The sequence below is a fragment of the Oryza glaberrima genome, chromosome 4 (assembly GCF_000147395.1).
Source record: "Oryza glaberrima chromosome 4, OglaRS2, whole genome shotgun sequence".
NCBI lineage: Eukaryota > Viridiplantae > Streptophyta > Magnoliopsida > Poales > Poaceae > Oryza > Oryza glaberrima.
This window is the reverse complement of record NC_068329.1, coordinates 12759574-12776936: the sequence shown is the minus strand read 5'-3', so window position 1 is coordinate 12776936 and position 17363 is coordinate 12759574. Positions and strand designations below refer to the sequence as shown.

The following is a 17363-nucleotide window of genomic DNA, read 5'->3' as shown; positions in this document are numbered from 1 at the left end:
GAATTGTTTAATTATTATTGTTCCCATAAATTATGTGTAACACAACATCGCTCGAGGAGAGAAAGGATTGAGCGACTGACAACCAGGACACACGGGTCAGACGGCTAGTTCATCGTGGATCAGGTTCACCGAGACAATCCACGGGAAAAGTGCACCTACGTGTAAGCCTCAGAGAAAAGATTGAAGACTGGATCCCACATGACACCAAACAAGCAGTCACGTGCGTGAAAACGCAGCTACATGTGGATGGAGACGATAACCAGCGACTGCGGCACATGACTGGTAGTCACCTAAGGCAAGGAAAATAGGAGGGAAAGAGCGGACACCAGATTCTCGCCACAAACATGTCGACAACCGAAATAGCGAGGAGGGAATTGTTGGCGAGGAAGACAATGGCGAGCTTGAGCAGCCACGACAGCAACTGGTCAACGACGAGGGGACAACGGAGGGATTGGCGCTGCGGACTTGAGGGAGATGGTGGTGAAGGTGACGACGGGAAGCACTTGGACGAGGAGGGGACAGTGGCTAGAGGAAGATAGTGGTGATGTCATTCGGGTCGATGGCGCGGGTGCGTTCCGATGGTCTTCACTTGACGAGAACGCACGGTTGAGGAAGAGGACGACAAGGGAATCAAAGGCTGACATCGAAGGGAGACAAGTTAACGCAGCGGGGCGGTGCTCTGGCAAGGCGGGAGGGACTGCCAAAGGAGGAAGAAGACGGCGTTCTTCTCTGATCACTAGCAAGGAGGAACTTCCAGCGATCTCCAGGCAAAATGGTGGGGTTGCTGGGTTATAGGAGGTTAATCCGCGGCCAGGGGTGGCAGCGCCGAGGTCTTCCATACGTGGCTTGGGTCGGTCTACTGGAAAGGGCAGCCGGAGCTCGCCGGCGCAGTCGAGATGCCAGGAGAGCAAGAGAGCTCGAGGTGGCTGCGAAAATGGATGGAAGGGAGGAAGACGACGCCATTTTATAGGCTGGGAGAGGAAGGAGGGGAACGGTCATGGGAGGAGCCACAGGCCAGTAACGGCGGCTATGAATTGGGAGGTTTCAAATCCGCGATATAAAGCCAAATTAATAGTGGGGAAAATATGGCAGAATTGGAGAGATGCAAGTAGGGAAATGATTTTTGAAATCTATTTGGAGGAGAGACGTCTGGCAAGGCAGATCAACCTCGGTGGTGGTGCTAGTGCTAGCTAGGAGAGGGAAACGGAACTAGCGGATTGGAGGTGGAAGACAATGATGCAACGACTTCCTGGGCTAGCTGGGCCGTGCCCACCTAGGCCAAGCAAGGGAGGCCCAGGAGAAGGAGGGGACTTTGCTCATGAGCCGAGGGAGGAGGGCAGGAAGCAGATGGCTAGAATTGGCCCAAAGAGAGGACATGCTTGTTTTTAGGTTTTTTATTTTCATGAACTCTGAAATTTTTTTGTTGCATTAAAATAGTTTAGGATGCTCTGAAAAAATCAAGGAAAAACTGAGGTGACATTTTAGAGCATGGAGGATTTAAGAAAGGTACTCTAAGCCACATTCAAACTTTTCTTGAACATGTTTTAGTGTATGATATTTCTTTTAAGCTTTTAATTATTTCTATTATTCATTTTAGAATGTGACTCTTTAATTTGGGATGAATTTATCAACACATCACAAAAATGAAACATGAAACAATTATATGATGCTAAAATAGTTCAGAGTCCAACCATGGATTATATCCCATACATATTGCGGGCCACATCATGTGCTACATAGATATATGTGCTAGTCATATAATGGGTACCCATTAACAAACATTCGATAAATTGAATATATATGCACTTCGTGTCGTATTTTTTTCTTAATTGTACTGACAGAGTAACTTAGGCTCATCGCCATTGGCAGTATAATGTAGAGAATTGTTTAATTAGTTACAAGAGAGATAATAAATAATCTATATACATTAAATAGACGATGATATCTCCAAAAGTAACTGTACAGTTTAGAGTTTCACCTTTAGCTGTCAAATTTTAGTTCTTGTTTCATACGTGAAGAGTCCCATTTTGGTCCAAGTAACTAGATGCACCACATAACCAATTGATAATCTGCATGAAAATGTGTAGAGGACAAGAGTTCTGACTTCTGCGATTCTCAATCAACTGACAGTTAGTTATTTCAGTCATACATGCTACTCTGTTTGGTATACATGCCTTTGCTTATTATTTTATAGTGCAAGTCTAGAGATATATGTTCATCACACTTAGACTTGTTTGGAGCAGGGTAACCAGTATTGCTTTGGATTCCAAGATGCTGGAAAACAGGGACACAAGGATAAGATCCTTTTGGGAGGTTTGCATATATCACTGTCCAAAAGAAAATTCCTTTTTCATATTTTTTTTGTGCTAGAGCCATTGTTCTGTTTTTTTTCAGACATGGTCATCTCAAATAAGGTGGTCGTCTATGACATGGAAAAGCAAGCCATTGGCTGGACAGAGCACAACTGTAAGTTTCAACTCGTTCAAATTTTATCGATAAAGTGTGGTAGCGAGGGCCTCAGCCCACTAGGAAGGATGCATGGAGGCTTGTAGATGGAGGCAACGAATAAAGACATTGGCAAGGAGTAAGGAGTATGCATTGGATGCTGAACTAGCTATACCCCTGCATCTTGGTTGTGCTAGCCATGGCAAGGATAGTGTTACGGCTACAATTTAGGAGGTGAACGAGGTTGTGAAGGTTGTACAATTGCCAAACTAGTGGCCAAGGCCCTAGCACCCTAGGAAGCTGAGGCACCAGACCAGAGTGAGAAGGGAATGGAAAGAGAAAAACCTTTGTTTATCCCTTTGATTATCCTCCACAATCCATTCCTTTTTAGGGGTGGAGTTACATCCAAATTATGGTCTTAATAGTAAAAAAAATACCAATTAGGAACACCAAATTAAATTGAACTTAAGCTTGATCCTGGATGTGACGGCTATGCCGTTGGTGGCTGGTGCATCTTGGATCGCAGCTTGCAATGGTGGCAAGTAATTCTAACAATGGAAGCACTTCAGCACACTGCGATGTCAGCTAACAGATAAAGGTGGTAGGCCACCTTGTTGATGAAATGCCCGAGACTTCATAAGGGCTGAAGTAACATGGACGTTGTTAATGGACTATACCCGCCTACGATATTTTGTAGAGTATGCAGATCGTTGATGCCAGTGTATACGCGAGATTGAGGTAAAAGAGATGGGAGACAAGGAATTTTATATAGGTTCAGGCACCTTAACAGACAGGTAATAGCCATACTCCTATTGGTCTGTCTAGATGTGCCGCCTCTCCTTTTAGGAGGTCTTGTATTTATATCCCTGGGTGCCCCTTATCCAAGTAGAACTAGAAAGACAAGTTTGGATGCAATCCGACTAGTCCTTATAGTGTCCATGTAGGACTTTGCTTCTCTTTCCTTATTCGGAATACCTTCCGTATATCAGGCTTGACTCCGTACAATACTTGGTATATGGTGGGCCCCGTCAAGCCTAACACTAAAATATCATGTATGTCTTATCCTCCCCTGGTTGTTCATTTGGACTTGGACACTCATGCCAACCTTCTTGGTTTGAAACGTTGATGGACATGCTCCTAACCAAAATCCGTGCACAGGAAGAGACGAGCCTTGGCCTCCGTGAACAGGAAGCAATGCGCCTAACCAAAATCCACCAAGGATTGTAGTGTGGCATTCGAATCTCGAGCAGCATGCTTTTCCCATGCGAAGCTACACCAAAATTTGGTGGGGGGGGGGGGGGTTCACCACTTGCTTCTTTACTCTGCTTTGGCTGAGTTTAGGCTTACGTAGGTGCCTGGGTTTTGAAGGAGGAGAGTGTACATATGGTGAAAATAGACGAATTATAGCTAAAAATGTGGATTTAGTTCGGAGGGAGGTGGGAGGGGGTTACAAATGGTGAAAATATACCGAAATAGACGAACCCGCTTGTGCAGTCGTAGATGTCAGTCACGACAGTGGTCGCTGCCAGCATGCTGCTGATTCCCCGGTCACAGCTTGGCTGTCCACCGCTATTGCACTGGCAGCCGACAACGTTAGTTTGGTCAACGATCATGATGCTGATGAAGTCGCTAACGTGCCCTTAGTCATGACATGTGCATTTGGTGGTTGTCTCCCCCAAATTGTCTAGTTTTTGAAGACGGATGTCAATACTCATAACTTAGGGGATCACCAAGACCAATGATGAAGATCTGTGGCTGTTAGTCCGAAGTGAAAATGTGGCGCACCCCTTCTGAGAAGTGTGGCCAGCATGGTTCGCCCTCCTCTTTCTCGAAGTGTATGTTCTAACATTGAGCATTGCCAATCGTATGGTAAGAACCCAGCCATAGCATGTCCTCCTCCATGACCTTGTGCCCGTGGAGGAACTGCTCACATATCGAAGTACAGGAACTCTAACTCGTTGTTCCGCAGAACACCACTGCCACTGGTGCTCTGATATTGGTTTGGAACAAAAGACTCCTCTCCTGTGCCGCTACCAGAGCCATGCTTCTTGATGTGTGGAAGGTGGAGATCGTGGCTCTCCAGTATTCGGTTAATGGTGGATAGATGCCCACGGACTTCATCCATCTTTTGTGAAAGTGGAGATCATGGCTGTCCAGTATGTAGATTATGGTGGACAACTAACTCAAGACTTCATCCATCTCGGCGAAGAGGGGTACTATGCCTTCAATTGTCAACATCGAGATGGTGGCGGCGAAAGAGTGCTCTAATACCAATATATTATGGATAGAATTTAGGTGGTGAATGAGGTTGCAAATGTTGTACGAGCGTCCAATAGGAGGCTTAGTCCCTAGTGCCCTAGGATGCTGAGGCACTAGCATGATGACAAGGGATCATCATGCTGTGAACACCGTCCAAGGAAGGAGATAGTTTCTTCTTATTCCTTATTTATTGTCCAATAGTACATCAAATTATAACCTAATTAACAGGAAATTACCAACTAGGGATATGAAAAACTAAAAGGAAACTTGCTGGTGCACCCGGTGTACCCTTGGATTGCTGCTTGCGACGGCGGCAAGTAATTATATGTAGGTCAGTTCAAGGGATCAGCGAATGACCTTTTCTTAAACCAAGTCTGAAAATTCACACCGGAGTTGAACCCATGAGCTCGTAGGTGCTACCAGGCATATAAGTGCAAATACTAGGCTGCATACCCACTCGCAACAACGGTTGCCCATATTTTCTTGGAGGCATGCTTTAATGGGGATCTAACATGTGATCAACCGTGCACAGACGTGCTCCCCCATCCCAACGCACGGCTTTGCCCCCCCCCCTCTTATCATATGGTTTTCAAGAAAGAATTTAATATATTTTTAGAAAAGAAAAAAATAATAACAAAAGAAGAAAAATCTGCTCAGACATATTCATGTGTATAAACTTTATACACACTATGTGCATAAACATTCAATGCAGCAAAATTCTGTATGAAATATTTGAATCCAATTGTCAGACATTTAAAATTTGGTCTATAAATTTTATGTGTATAAACTTTGGGTGTATGAACTTTGATTGTATAAACTTGGTCTATAAACTTTGATTGTATAAACTTTAGCTGTACAAACATTCCAAATTAGGAAAGCATGTGGAGAAAAAAAAGTGGTGCCCAGAAAGAAAGGGCAACCTCCTCGCGTTGATACATGAGCATGGGCTCGCTGAATTCGGGCTTTCCTGCCTTTGGTAGCCACCAAATAACAAAGAGAAAACCAATGTATGTCTAGAGTTTATTAAAAGGGATTGTTTAGATTCCTTGGGTGGCAATCCTATAGTTCTAATAACTCCACTCTTAATTAGTCAAAATATAGTCTCTTTCATATGGATAAAAGTTCAAACAACAAATTCCAGATCTAAATATGACAAACATTTTCAATTCCTAAAACTTTACAAAATTATATGTAGAAGTATTCAATAACTTGCAAAATCAAAAAAAAATAGCAAGTATAATTCAGTATTTTGAAACATACGCACAATGACCTACAAATAAACAACTGACAAATAAAAAGATTCTTATTTCCTTTATAACAACAGACAATTGAATTTCCTTTATGTGAAACATTTTTCCTTCAATGGAAAAAGACGGAAGTTCATGATATAGTAGTTTCCATCCTAGACAAACATGAATTAGAAGAAAATATTTTCTATATGAATCAAACATAAACTGAAATAGTAGTTTCTATTGTGGACAATCTTGATTTGTATTTTAGCATTTACCGTTGAAGTCAAGTAAACATTCCCAGTGCCTAGCAACATGAACATAAATAAAGAACCGAAGATACACTTCCATGACTATAAGTGGCACTTAATTTATTTAAGGAGAATATCGTGAACTTGAAAAGATGGACATATAAGAGGATTAATAGCATGCAACAATAATAAACAATAATAATGATACACATATGGATTATAAAATAGTTAGATCGGTTAAAAACATAAAATAGATATTGTGAATTGAATAGAGTAAAACTGCTGAATGATCACACATAAAACAAGTTCATGACACAATTAACTTAAAGATGGTAATATCCCAAAGTCTTGTCAGCTGTACCAGAACCCTTCAAACTTAAAGAACAAATCTACTTCTTGTCAGGCTCGTGAAAAATATTACATCTAAAATGGTCAATATAAATTTTGAAAGCCCAAAAACCTTAGTTCTGAGAAACTAGCAAAACTATATATGTTCACTTATTGTTCTTGTCATAACTTTTAAACCACTCAAATTATATATATTAATTTACATTGCACTATGTTGGCGAGTGGCCTCACAAGTCCATGTAGGAGGCATGCTGTCATGCAGGAGAGGGGAGGTGGAAGCAGTGGCTCGCAGTAGTGTCAGGGTACACTCACTGAGGCACATTCCTTTGGAGAATAAAACGATGCTAAACACCACAGAGGAAACGGCATGGGGAGAGCTCAGTGGGGGCAAGCATCTCCAGGTGTTTCTCTCATTGTTGGATCAGTACCACAGCCACCCTGCTGCTCACGTTGACACCATATCTGCACCATTGTTGGGCCAGTTGTTGGATCTGCATTGATATAAGGCTTATCGGCCGATCTCTTTGCCAGATCTGTGCCACAGCCGTCAAGCGTGACACACCACTGCCAAGCTTATCGCCAGATTTGTGCCATCAACATCTTCCTTCAGCCGAGCAGCCCTCGGCACCACAGAGCTCATCAGCCCGATGCACAAACTCCATGGAGTGCTGCTCACGATCCGTCATCCATGTTACCACAAGCCCTTCAATCATGGGAGGGGACGGTCAGTGTGGGGAGGTGGTGGTGATTGGTGAAGAGTGATGACTCAAAGCTTTGAAGTAAACAAGGATGGCAGCATTCACAGTGAATCGAAGTAGTTGGAGGCGGCGATGGCAGTGGTGATTTGGGAGTAGAGGAGGACAACGACGGTCCTGACGTGAGAGTAGATGGGTATGCAGGGTTATGGGTAGGCTATGATAGTTTAAAAGAAAATTTCTTACCATATAAACCAGGAACCACGAGATGCCGAGCAGCGGAACAAGATTTGGAGCACAGCAAACCGGTTCAACAAACTGTCAATCCCAACAACTTGATCATATCCTCCTCGCATGAACATTTTCTCCTCGCACCTCACACTCCATAGGAGTGACTACTGCTATCCACACGTCTAGGCGTGGAACGTTGTGTGCAGACACGTCTACCTGCAGCTAGTGTTTGGCTCGTGAGTGCAAGGGCGGCTAGGGTTTATCATGATGGTTCATGTACTTGCATGTCTCATTTACCCCCTCAACTGTCGCCCTTGAATGCATAGAACTTCTAATTGGACCTCCAAGGACCATTAGGACGCTTACCTAGATCCCTATCCATATGGAGCCACTATTGGATCTCTATCCAATCAAGTCATTTCAATACATTAAGTGTGTGACCCTATAGGTTCGTGTACACGCACTACATATATCATAACAGACCTAGAGACTTCCTTTATAGCCATCTAGTTACGTGCAGTAGCATTTAACAACCTAAAGTTAGCCAATATGCTTGTTGAGAATCATGATACCATGTTTGATATACAATCAAGGATGATTTAGAAATAGTAGCATATTAGATGAAGAGTATCACGAATAAGTCACATACTCATTGATCAATAGTAAGTTATCTATCTCAAGGAACACTTCATTATAATTCTAGACAAAGTATGTTTCACAATCATCTCTGTGATTGCCTCTAGGGCATATCACCAATATGGGACAACAACGATGCTGGTGCTTTGGAGGAAATGGGGATGGCGATGGTGTCAGTGTGTAGGCAGATTTGGGATCAGTATCCAATGTGCGGTGAGTGGAGTAATTGTGTGAGGGAGATAGATGAGGGTGAGGAAAATGTGATGCTTTCGAGAATGGCCAGCGGGACAAGGGTAAGGAAATGGTACATGTATGATAGTACTTAGTGCCATAAGGTTTGTAGTGTAAAATTTGAGCATTTTAAAAGGGTGAAATAGTTAAGGGTTGGAATGCAAAATTTTATAGAGGAAGTGACTTGTGCAATAGTCTCATCTACGGTTCTACGAGTCATGTTCTCTCCTACAGAAACCATATTTACAAACGGTCAAAACATAAATTTGTAAACAACTATGAGGCCCACCTGCCCTGAGGTGTCTATGAAAATCGGTATTTTCCCAAACAGGTGGCTGAACCGTGTGCGAAAACAGATTTTTTGCATAATGCCGTCCATCTACAAGAAAATAAAAAAAATCCAGAAACCCGAGCTCCCATTCGTACTGTCGTCGTTGCCGGCACAGTCCAATGTCATCGTCGCTGCCCCAGAAGCCGTTGCTGCCTCTCCTCAGCACTCCTTTACCACCCTCTATAGATCCACCCATCGCAGGGCGGGGCGGTGGATCCTGCACCTCCACTACCATCCCTTGCCTTTCCTTCACCAGCATCGCTCCTAAGACTGGGACGAGTGGATCCGCTCCCCTTGAAGCCTTTACTATTGTCGTAGTCACCGTAGCCACGCAGTTGTTGTTGTTGCCCATCGTGTTGTCGGCAGAGGCGGATCCCGTAGTGGGGCTACCCGGTGATGATGGATCCGCCTCTCCTGGGGCCAAGGGCAGTGCCACCTAATCCGTTGCCTTGAGGCCGCCACCTCCATCACTATCGCCCTAGTCATCGTCGCCCCTTCCTGCCGCTCCTAAGGACGGTGCCACCACCCGTTGGCGCTTGCTTGCACGCTCCCATCATCAATAGAGCTGAGAGGAGCCAAACGTGGTAGGGAGAGGAAGGGGGAAGAGAGGAAGGGGGGAGTACGGAGAGGAGATGCGGGAGGAGAGGTGATGGATGGGGAGTAAATCATAAAGGAAGTATGAACCGGCTGGGTGTGAAAACTTGCAGGCGGGCCTCTTAATTGGACCATCAGCGAAAATAGACCTATTTTTTAAGGAGTGTCTCTTAATAGGTCTGTTTGTGAAAATGGATTTTTGCATAGGGATTTATACTGGCTGCTTTTGATGTAGAATTACGCAGCGACACCTTGAGCACGTTATGTGCAACCTGCAGCAACACCCTGAGATGTGCCACTGTAGAGATTGGGTAGATGCCGCTGAACAAACACTTGGGAGGGACCCTGTCAGGGTGCATGTGCACCGTGTTGTCTCAGCAGGCTAGCCAGCACGTCCTATAACACCATAGAGACAAGAGACGATGAATAATTGGGGGTTTAGGAGAATAGACTTTGGTATAGGTAGCAAGGAAGGAGATGAAGAATATAGAGGGTTTGGGTAATAAATTGATTTTGACGATTGATTGGTTGTTGTTTCAATCGGCTTTAGCCCATATATTTATAGGAGGATTGGACTTGCTCCACAGGGTCCTTTTCACGTCAAATTAGGAATATAATATCAAGCCCAAGTAAGAAAACCCGTGAACCACTAAATCAGACTCGGAATCAGGGTCGGTCTAACTGGCACTGTGGCAGCAGTCAGACTGGCCTCGCATGGCAAGCCCAGGTCTTTTCTAATTTTTACCATGTTTTTTGTTCTTACTCTATGTGTCAAATTTGAAACTTTTTATATGCGGGCCTGTTTTTATGTCCTCTTTAAAAAAGTTATGTTCAGAAAAATCGGTTTTTATAGTGTCTCTCCCAGAGGCCACTCCTCTGTTGTAAATGTGCTAAGAGGATATCCAATATAAAATAGAGGCAATTCATTTTGTTAACTCTATTTTATATCAATCGTGTAAAGAGTTAACAACAAGAATTGCTACCAGGTTTTGGATCCTGTGAGTTTCAATTATAACTTTTAAAACACTTACCGAATAGAAAGAAGCCAGTTTTCGCTAGAAATATATCATCAATAAAAGGACTAACTCCCGTAAAAAAAATAAAAGGACTAACTTCTTTTTAGAATACAAATCATAATTCTCTGTGAATAAATACCATATTTCAAAACAGTACTTTATATGGAAAAATGAATTTGATTAACTATTTAGCAACCAATAGCCATTCCTATTTCAAATTTATGCATCTAGCAGCAGGAGGTTTACGAAAATGCTCGCACCTGGACGACCGACGGGTGGAGAAAAATCGGACGTCGTCTGCCACTGCAGCATGCAAAGAATCTTTTCTTTGCTTATTTCTTCAAAAGATTTTTTATCGTAAACTATTTATCTAATCTACGATCTGATTACACCACTAAATTCGTTACAATTAAATCTTTACAACAAAACCACACATGATTATATTTCGATAAAAAAGTATTTTAATTTTTTTATTGATTTTTTAATGTTGCATGTGGTCTCTTTTGATGTTTCAATCAGTAGTTTTACAATGTTTCAGCTAGTGTACTCATGATGTTTCACTGCGTACGGATCAAATGTTGCAGTGAAACGCGCCGTTGCAATAAATCATCACCCACATAGTTTGGACACCCTTTATTATGGGAATTTGGTTTATATTTTGTTTCACAAAAAATGTTTTACCTAGTGCACTCACAATGTTCCATTATGGATAGATCTAATGTTGCAGTGAACTGAAATATTTCATTGCAACCAAAAAACCCACATATTTTGGAAACCTCCAATTAAAGAAATTCGTTTCATTTTTTGTTTCACCGAAAAATGTTCCACCTAGTGTACTTATAATGTTTCACTATGTATAGATCTAATATTGCAGTGAACTGAAACATTCTTCTGCTATTTGCTGAAACATTGTTTTTACATAAGGTGAAACAACACCAGATTTAAACAAGGGAAACATTTTTGATCTACTTAGTGAAACAATTCCGATATACTTGATGGAACATCATGCAACATTTAAAAATAATTCAGTAATAAGCTAATTTTTTTTCATAGGAATATATCCATATGTGGTCTTGTTTTGAAGATTTAATTGCAACGAATTTAATGGTGTAATCGGATCATGATTTGGATAAGTAATTTAAGAGAAAAATCAGTTTAAAAGTAGTTTTGCACGTAAATCGGGCGCTGACGTTAGCGTCCGATTTTTCCCTAGAGCATCGGACGTCGGACGCATAGCCCTCTCCCCGGAGGTTTACCCATTGATTCGTGATCGAACTGGAGAACCGAAAGAAATCTCAAAATTTGTTCTTCGTCTTGTCCTTCTCTGCTCGATATTTCCTTTCATCCTACTCCTTGCCTAGCTTTCCTATGTCCTTGGCTGATAGTAGCAAAAACAACAACAGAAGCACACAACAGTGGGCAGCGCAACGGGTTTGGTGTTGCCGGTGTTGAAATAAGGCATGGGCCTCATCTTCCAAAAAAAACCGGCGGTCAGCCCTCCTCCAGAAAAAGCGGTCGGTCCTCCCTCTTCTAGTGGAAAAATAAAAAAACCGGCGGTCAGCCCTCCTCTAGAAAAAGCGGTCTGTCGCGGTCGGTCCTCCCTCTTCTAGTGGAAAAATAAAAAAACCGGCGATCAGCCCTCCTATTTCATAGTATGCAACTCTAACCACTTGATCCAGTAGAGATTTCTATTTAAACCTTAACGCTTATTTGTTTTCAAGCTTCATTAAAATTAACTATTAAATCCTGCTGCGGATATCACCTATCGTTTATATTATTCAAGCCAAAAATATGATAGATTAATTCTAGCACCGTGGTAGTAACATCACTATAGAATTGTAGTAACACGCTTGGTTACTGGAAAACACATAAGCCGTTACTGCTCTCTAGCACTAGTGTTACTACACAATTTTAACTAGGTGAGCATTGTGTCCGCATAGGGGTTTGACCAAGAATAACCTATGGTAGATTCATTCTAGCACCATCAAAGATGCAAATCAATCATGTTACACTTTCGTAGTAAAGTCATCACGGAATTATAGTAACATGCTTGGTTACTGCAAAACACATAGGTTGTTACGTCGTATAAGAACTATTGTTACTACACAATTTTCACAAAATTAATGTTACATCTGCTTAACGATTCCATAGAGATTTACTTGATGGTTTACCTCTCTCCCCTCACCCTCCCGACGCACCCTCTATTCAAATTTTCATTTACTGTGAAAGTATATGTTACTACAAAACATATAGGACGTTACTGTAGTTTTGGTAGTAACATCATGGTGAAATTGTAGTAAACAAGGAATCGAAACAAAAATGTATGGGTTAAAAGTATACATACTAACCATATACTTGTTACTGCACAAAAGTGTAAGTGTTACTACATGGCAGGTACACGTTACCACAAAGTTCGTGTAGTAACATTATTCAAGAATTGCAGTAATAAGTTTTGTTACTACATCGTGATGGGATTATAGTAACATACAACAGGAAGTAGTAACACTTATGATATAGTATTATTACTTGTGGAGAGTTAAATTTCAAAAGACCAATATTTGAAGGTTCGCTCTACCCTTGCCCCACGAGTAAAGCGAGCCAATTCCCCTCTCTACATGTTACTGCACTTTTTTTCTTACTATATATATCCTTGCAGTAACGTTATCAAGTAATTGCAGTAACACACTATGTTATTGTGCAATTTATACTCGTTACTATATCTTGTAGTAACGATATGATGTGGTTGCAGTAACACATAGTAGACAATAGTAATAATTATGTTATAGTATTACTGCTTGTGGAGAGTTAAATTTTAAAAAACCAATCTTTGAAGGGTAATATCTCTCACATCATGCACTATTTTTAAAACCCGTTTGCACCATGATGTTAGAAAAAAAATGCTTATCAAAAGTAGATCCGTCATGACTATATTATGATGATATTTCAGTATCGTTACTGCAAGTAAGACATGGTGTTACTGCACGATGAACATCACCTTACTACGTTGTTCTGAGACGAGAGCTGAGAAGAGTGGAGGTGGTGGGGAAAGCACCAGGCTGGTTTGACCGAGGTAGGGGACCTTTGACCGAGGTGGGGGGTGGGTTTTGCCCCCTTGGAGGGAGGGGAGGTGGGTTGGAGGGAGGGGGGTATAGAATAATTTTTCTATATATATATATATATATATCTATATATATATATATCTATATATATATATATCTATAGATATATATATATATATATATACTATTATAAAAATTGAATATGTTTCCACGGTCTGTCATCCGTGTTTGAGTCGGTTATAAAACTTGAAGATGTTTTTATCGGTATTTTGGTAGGTCATCCGTGTATGACTCGGTTTTTAAGTTCGTTTGCTTTTGGAAATACATATCCGTATTTGAGTCGGTTTTTAAGATCATTCACTTTTTTGGTAATACAAAAGGAATCATATAAGAAATCTATTTATAAAGAATCAGATACTAACTTGAGACAATCGGACTCCTAACTGCAGCTCATGATTTTCTAAAACATATATATCCAAGTGAACTCGCACAGTGAATTTCATCTTAACTAAACCATATAACAATAATATGATTAAAATAGACTTCACTCGTTGCAACACACGGGTATTTTGTAGTATATATATATATATATATATATATATATATATATATATATATATATATATATATAAACGAAAGCAACTAACTTTCTCCCTCTCTCTCTTTCTATAAATCCTGTAGGAATGTATTTTATTGGGTTTAGTCCCATATCGGTAATTGATGATGGGGAGCACGACTTAAGGTGGGGTTGGTCCTCACCCATCAGACTTGTCTTTTGGGTTGTGTGGGCCTAGGACCTAAAGTTGTGACTCCGATTGGGTCTGTGGTGGAGCAGGCCCAGTGTGACCTAGGTGGCCCACGGTTGGTGGTCTGGGTTGCGCACTCTAACAAGTGGTATCAGAGCCCATATTTGGAATCCGGCACAATTTCCATTGGTCACATGGTGGAGAGGCCAGGTAACAAGTCTTCGGAGTCACATGGGTTGATGTGACGAGGGAGATTGTTGGGCCTGAGGCCAGGTAACAAGTCTTCGAGGTCGCATGGGTTGATGTGACGGGGGAGATTGTCGGGCCCGATGTGTGACGGGGGAGATTGTTGGGTTTAATCCCACATCGGTAATTAATGATGGGGGAGCACGACTTATAAGGTGGGGACGGTCCTCACCCATCAGACTAGTCTTTTGGGTTGTGTAGCCCTAGGACTTAAAGTTGTGGCTCCGGTTAGACCTGTGGTGGAGCAGGCCCAATGTGACCTGGGTGGCTCACGGTTGGTTGGCCGGGCTGCGCACTATAACATATTTAAAGGGGCATATAGTAAAATCTAATAAACCGATCGATTGATAACAACCACCACGACTTTATCCAAAGATCGACAGAATGCAATACATATATATAATATACTGTTTCATGGAGATCAATTAACTCAATGCATGTACAGTACGGTGCATGATCATCCATCCGAATTATGCTTTGAAAGGTCAATTTCTGTGCGACATATATCAAATTATTTTCCAAAATTGCTAAAAAGAAGTGTGATTTTAGATTAAGGATGGTCGACTACACACAGCCTGTTACATTTTTGTTTCGTACATAAGGTTCGCAGAATACAATAAGACTAGGGAAAGAAAAGCTACTACATCTCCAAGAGTCCTATAAACATGTTCCCAAAAGTTAAATTTCATAAAACCCCTCCTATTATATATGGTCCAAGTTGCACAAAACCATAAGAATCTTAGTACATGACATATAACTTCAAAAATTATAAATTATAGTTCTAAAATTTTAGAAAACCCAATTTTGTATACTCCTATATTCATATTTAAAAAAGCTTTACTTACGTGCATATAACATTTATATAATGGATAAAACACTCATAAAGTTAATTAAGATGTGATTGTAGAACTTAAAAGTGTGGTTGATCAAAGTCAAAATGATCAATACTGTGGTTTTGTGAAACTTTATGGCCAGAATATCTAAAGTTACGTGCTACATGACAAAAATCGTGTGATTTTGTACAACTTAGATCATAATAATATTCGTGGTTAAGTGAGATTTACTCTTTGGTATAAATAAAAAACAAAGCTCTCTAACAGGTACCAAAACCCTCTCCCAAATTTTAGGCACGACCAACAACGCTCCAATAATCATATTCAGATGAGAAATCTCTTGGGTATATTGGTGCGAACTGGAGCTCAGTGATGACACAGGTAGCAGTTGGCCTGTATAGCAATTTGAAGAAATCGCAGGGCAAAATCAGAACTTGTCTCTGATAAAAAAAAATTGCAGGTGCACTTCCACCTAGTTCTAATTCCTTGATGGGTTGGAAGAAGAAATTTGTGCAGAAATACAGCATTTAATTAATAACATTAAGAAAAACCGGAAGTACTGATTGGAACTTGTGGAAACTTCTGACTTTTGGGATCATAAAGAGCTCACCGTTTGATAGTGCTAATACAATCTGAACTTCCAATTTGAACATCGGAAGTTCCTAACTAGGTTTTATATTTGAACCATTCACATCTTATATTCTGCTTTAATTTCCTAGGTTTTGGAAATTTAATATTTTATAATTTTCCTATAGATTGTTCCTTATCTCTAAGAAATTGATTTAATCTTCAGTGATTTGCTCATAATTAAATCACTTGTTCGTCACACAAAGCATGACATGTCCTTTCATAAAATGTGATTATCCATCAGCATTAGCACATGTAACTAGCTGCTGCCATCGCAATCACCAATGCCACCACCAAAGCTGTAGTCACTGGAACCGCTGCCGCCGCTGTCATTGCTGTCCGTCAACTACTGTCCGCTGTTCGCACTCCATCCCCAGGAGATAAGGATTAGTGGCCATACAAAAGAGTGAAGGCATGCACGGCTGGAAAGTTGAGCGGGAGGGGGATAATACATTTGCCGTCATTTACGTAGGCTCGTATTTCTTTCCTAATCTTTACTAGTGTGTCATTTATCTATATTTTAGCTTATATAATATGAGGTATAATCAAACTCGGTACGGTCTCCAAAATTAATTTTTAGCATATATTTTCTCATATTGTATTATACCAACAGAAATATAACCTAAATTCAAATGTTAATCGAATGATATTATTTTCAGCAAATAAAATTCAATTCATGTTATATTAATTGTTAGTTAAATGTTTTTTAAAAATTAAATCTTAAATTGCGCACAAATATTATATTATGGGATAGAGGAAATAATATCTAATGACTTGTTAACTAATTTAATTTATGTGTAATTGACTTGTTTCTTCGTTTCTAGGTTCCTCTAGCATTAAAATTAAGGACGAAAAGACAGGAGCAATATACACTGTTCAAGGAGGTTACCATTCTTCGGGATGGAGAATTCAATGGCCGATGCCCCTGGTTATGTTGTTGGTTACAAAGGTGTCGAACTTTCTACTTTTCTAACACAACGTACGCTCTATTTTCACCCAATTATTATGATTCCAATTCCTTTCCTGATAAGATCTGTATTTGATTTGCATAGAAGATATTATTCCACTATATCTGTCTTGATATGAAACAATAATGAATTTTCATATGGAATTCTCCTGTTCTAGTTTTCCTACGGGATTGAACATTAGTGTGTTTTGTCGATTGGCTAGAGTCCATTCGATGTATCTCGCCAGGTGTGCATGCACCACAGCTCCATTTCATTTATCCAATGGTTATGTGTACACATGCTATACACTGATAAATACTCCCTCTTTCAAAATATAATCGTTTTTAGACTCTGACATGGTTTCCGATATGCTACTTTAACCAATAATATCTATAAAAGAAAAATGTTTTAAAAAAAGAGTTGCATACGATGATAATTTGTTTAATAATAAATCTAGTAACATCAATTTTATATGATTAATTTTTTTTCTATTAATAATCAAAGTTAAAAATATTTGACTTGTTACTATGCTAAAAATGCTTATATTTTAGAATGGGGGGAGTATATAGTATGAACAGTAGAATTGTATAGGGGGCTAGCACAAAATTTGTGCTAGTGAAGTCGTGATTACATGACTCC

General features: G+C 40.5%; 1 protein-coding gene across 5 annotated transcripts in view; it reads left to right on the top strand.

Moving 5' to 3' along the window:
• LOC127769733 (aspartic proteinase 39-like) overlaps window positions 1-17363 on the top strand; it is a 62703-nt gene that overhangs the window by 7166 nt on the left and 38174 nt on the right. For 4 of the 5 annotated variants that reach the window (XM_052295358.1, XM_052295359.1, XM_052295355.1 and 1 more), the window contains 2 exons: window positions 2244-2313; window positions 2395-2466. In XM_052295358.1, coding sequence (XP_052151318.1) covers window positions 2244-2313; window positions 2395-2466 — 142 coding nt within the window. Of the gene's footprint in view, window positions 1-2243; window positions 2314-2394; window positions 2467-16601; window positions 16990-17363 lie in introns of those variants that run through there. The other variant, XM_052295356.1, reaches the window with a different exon arrangement.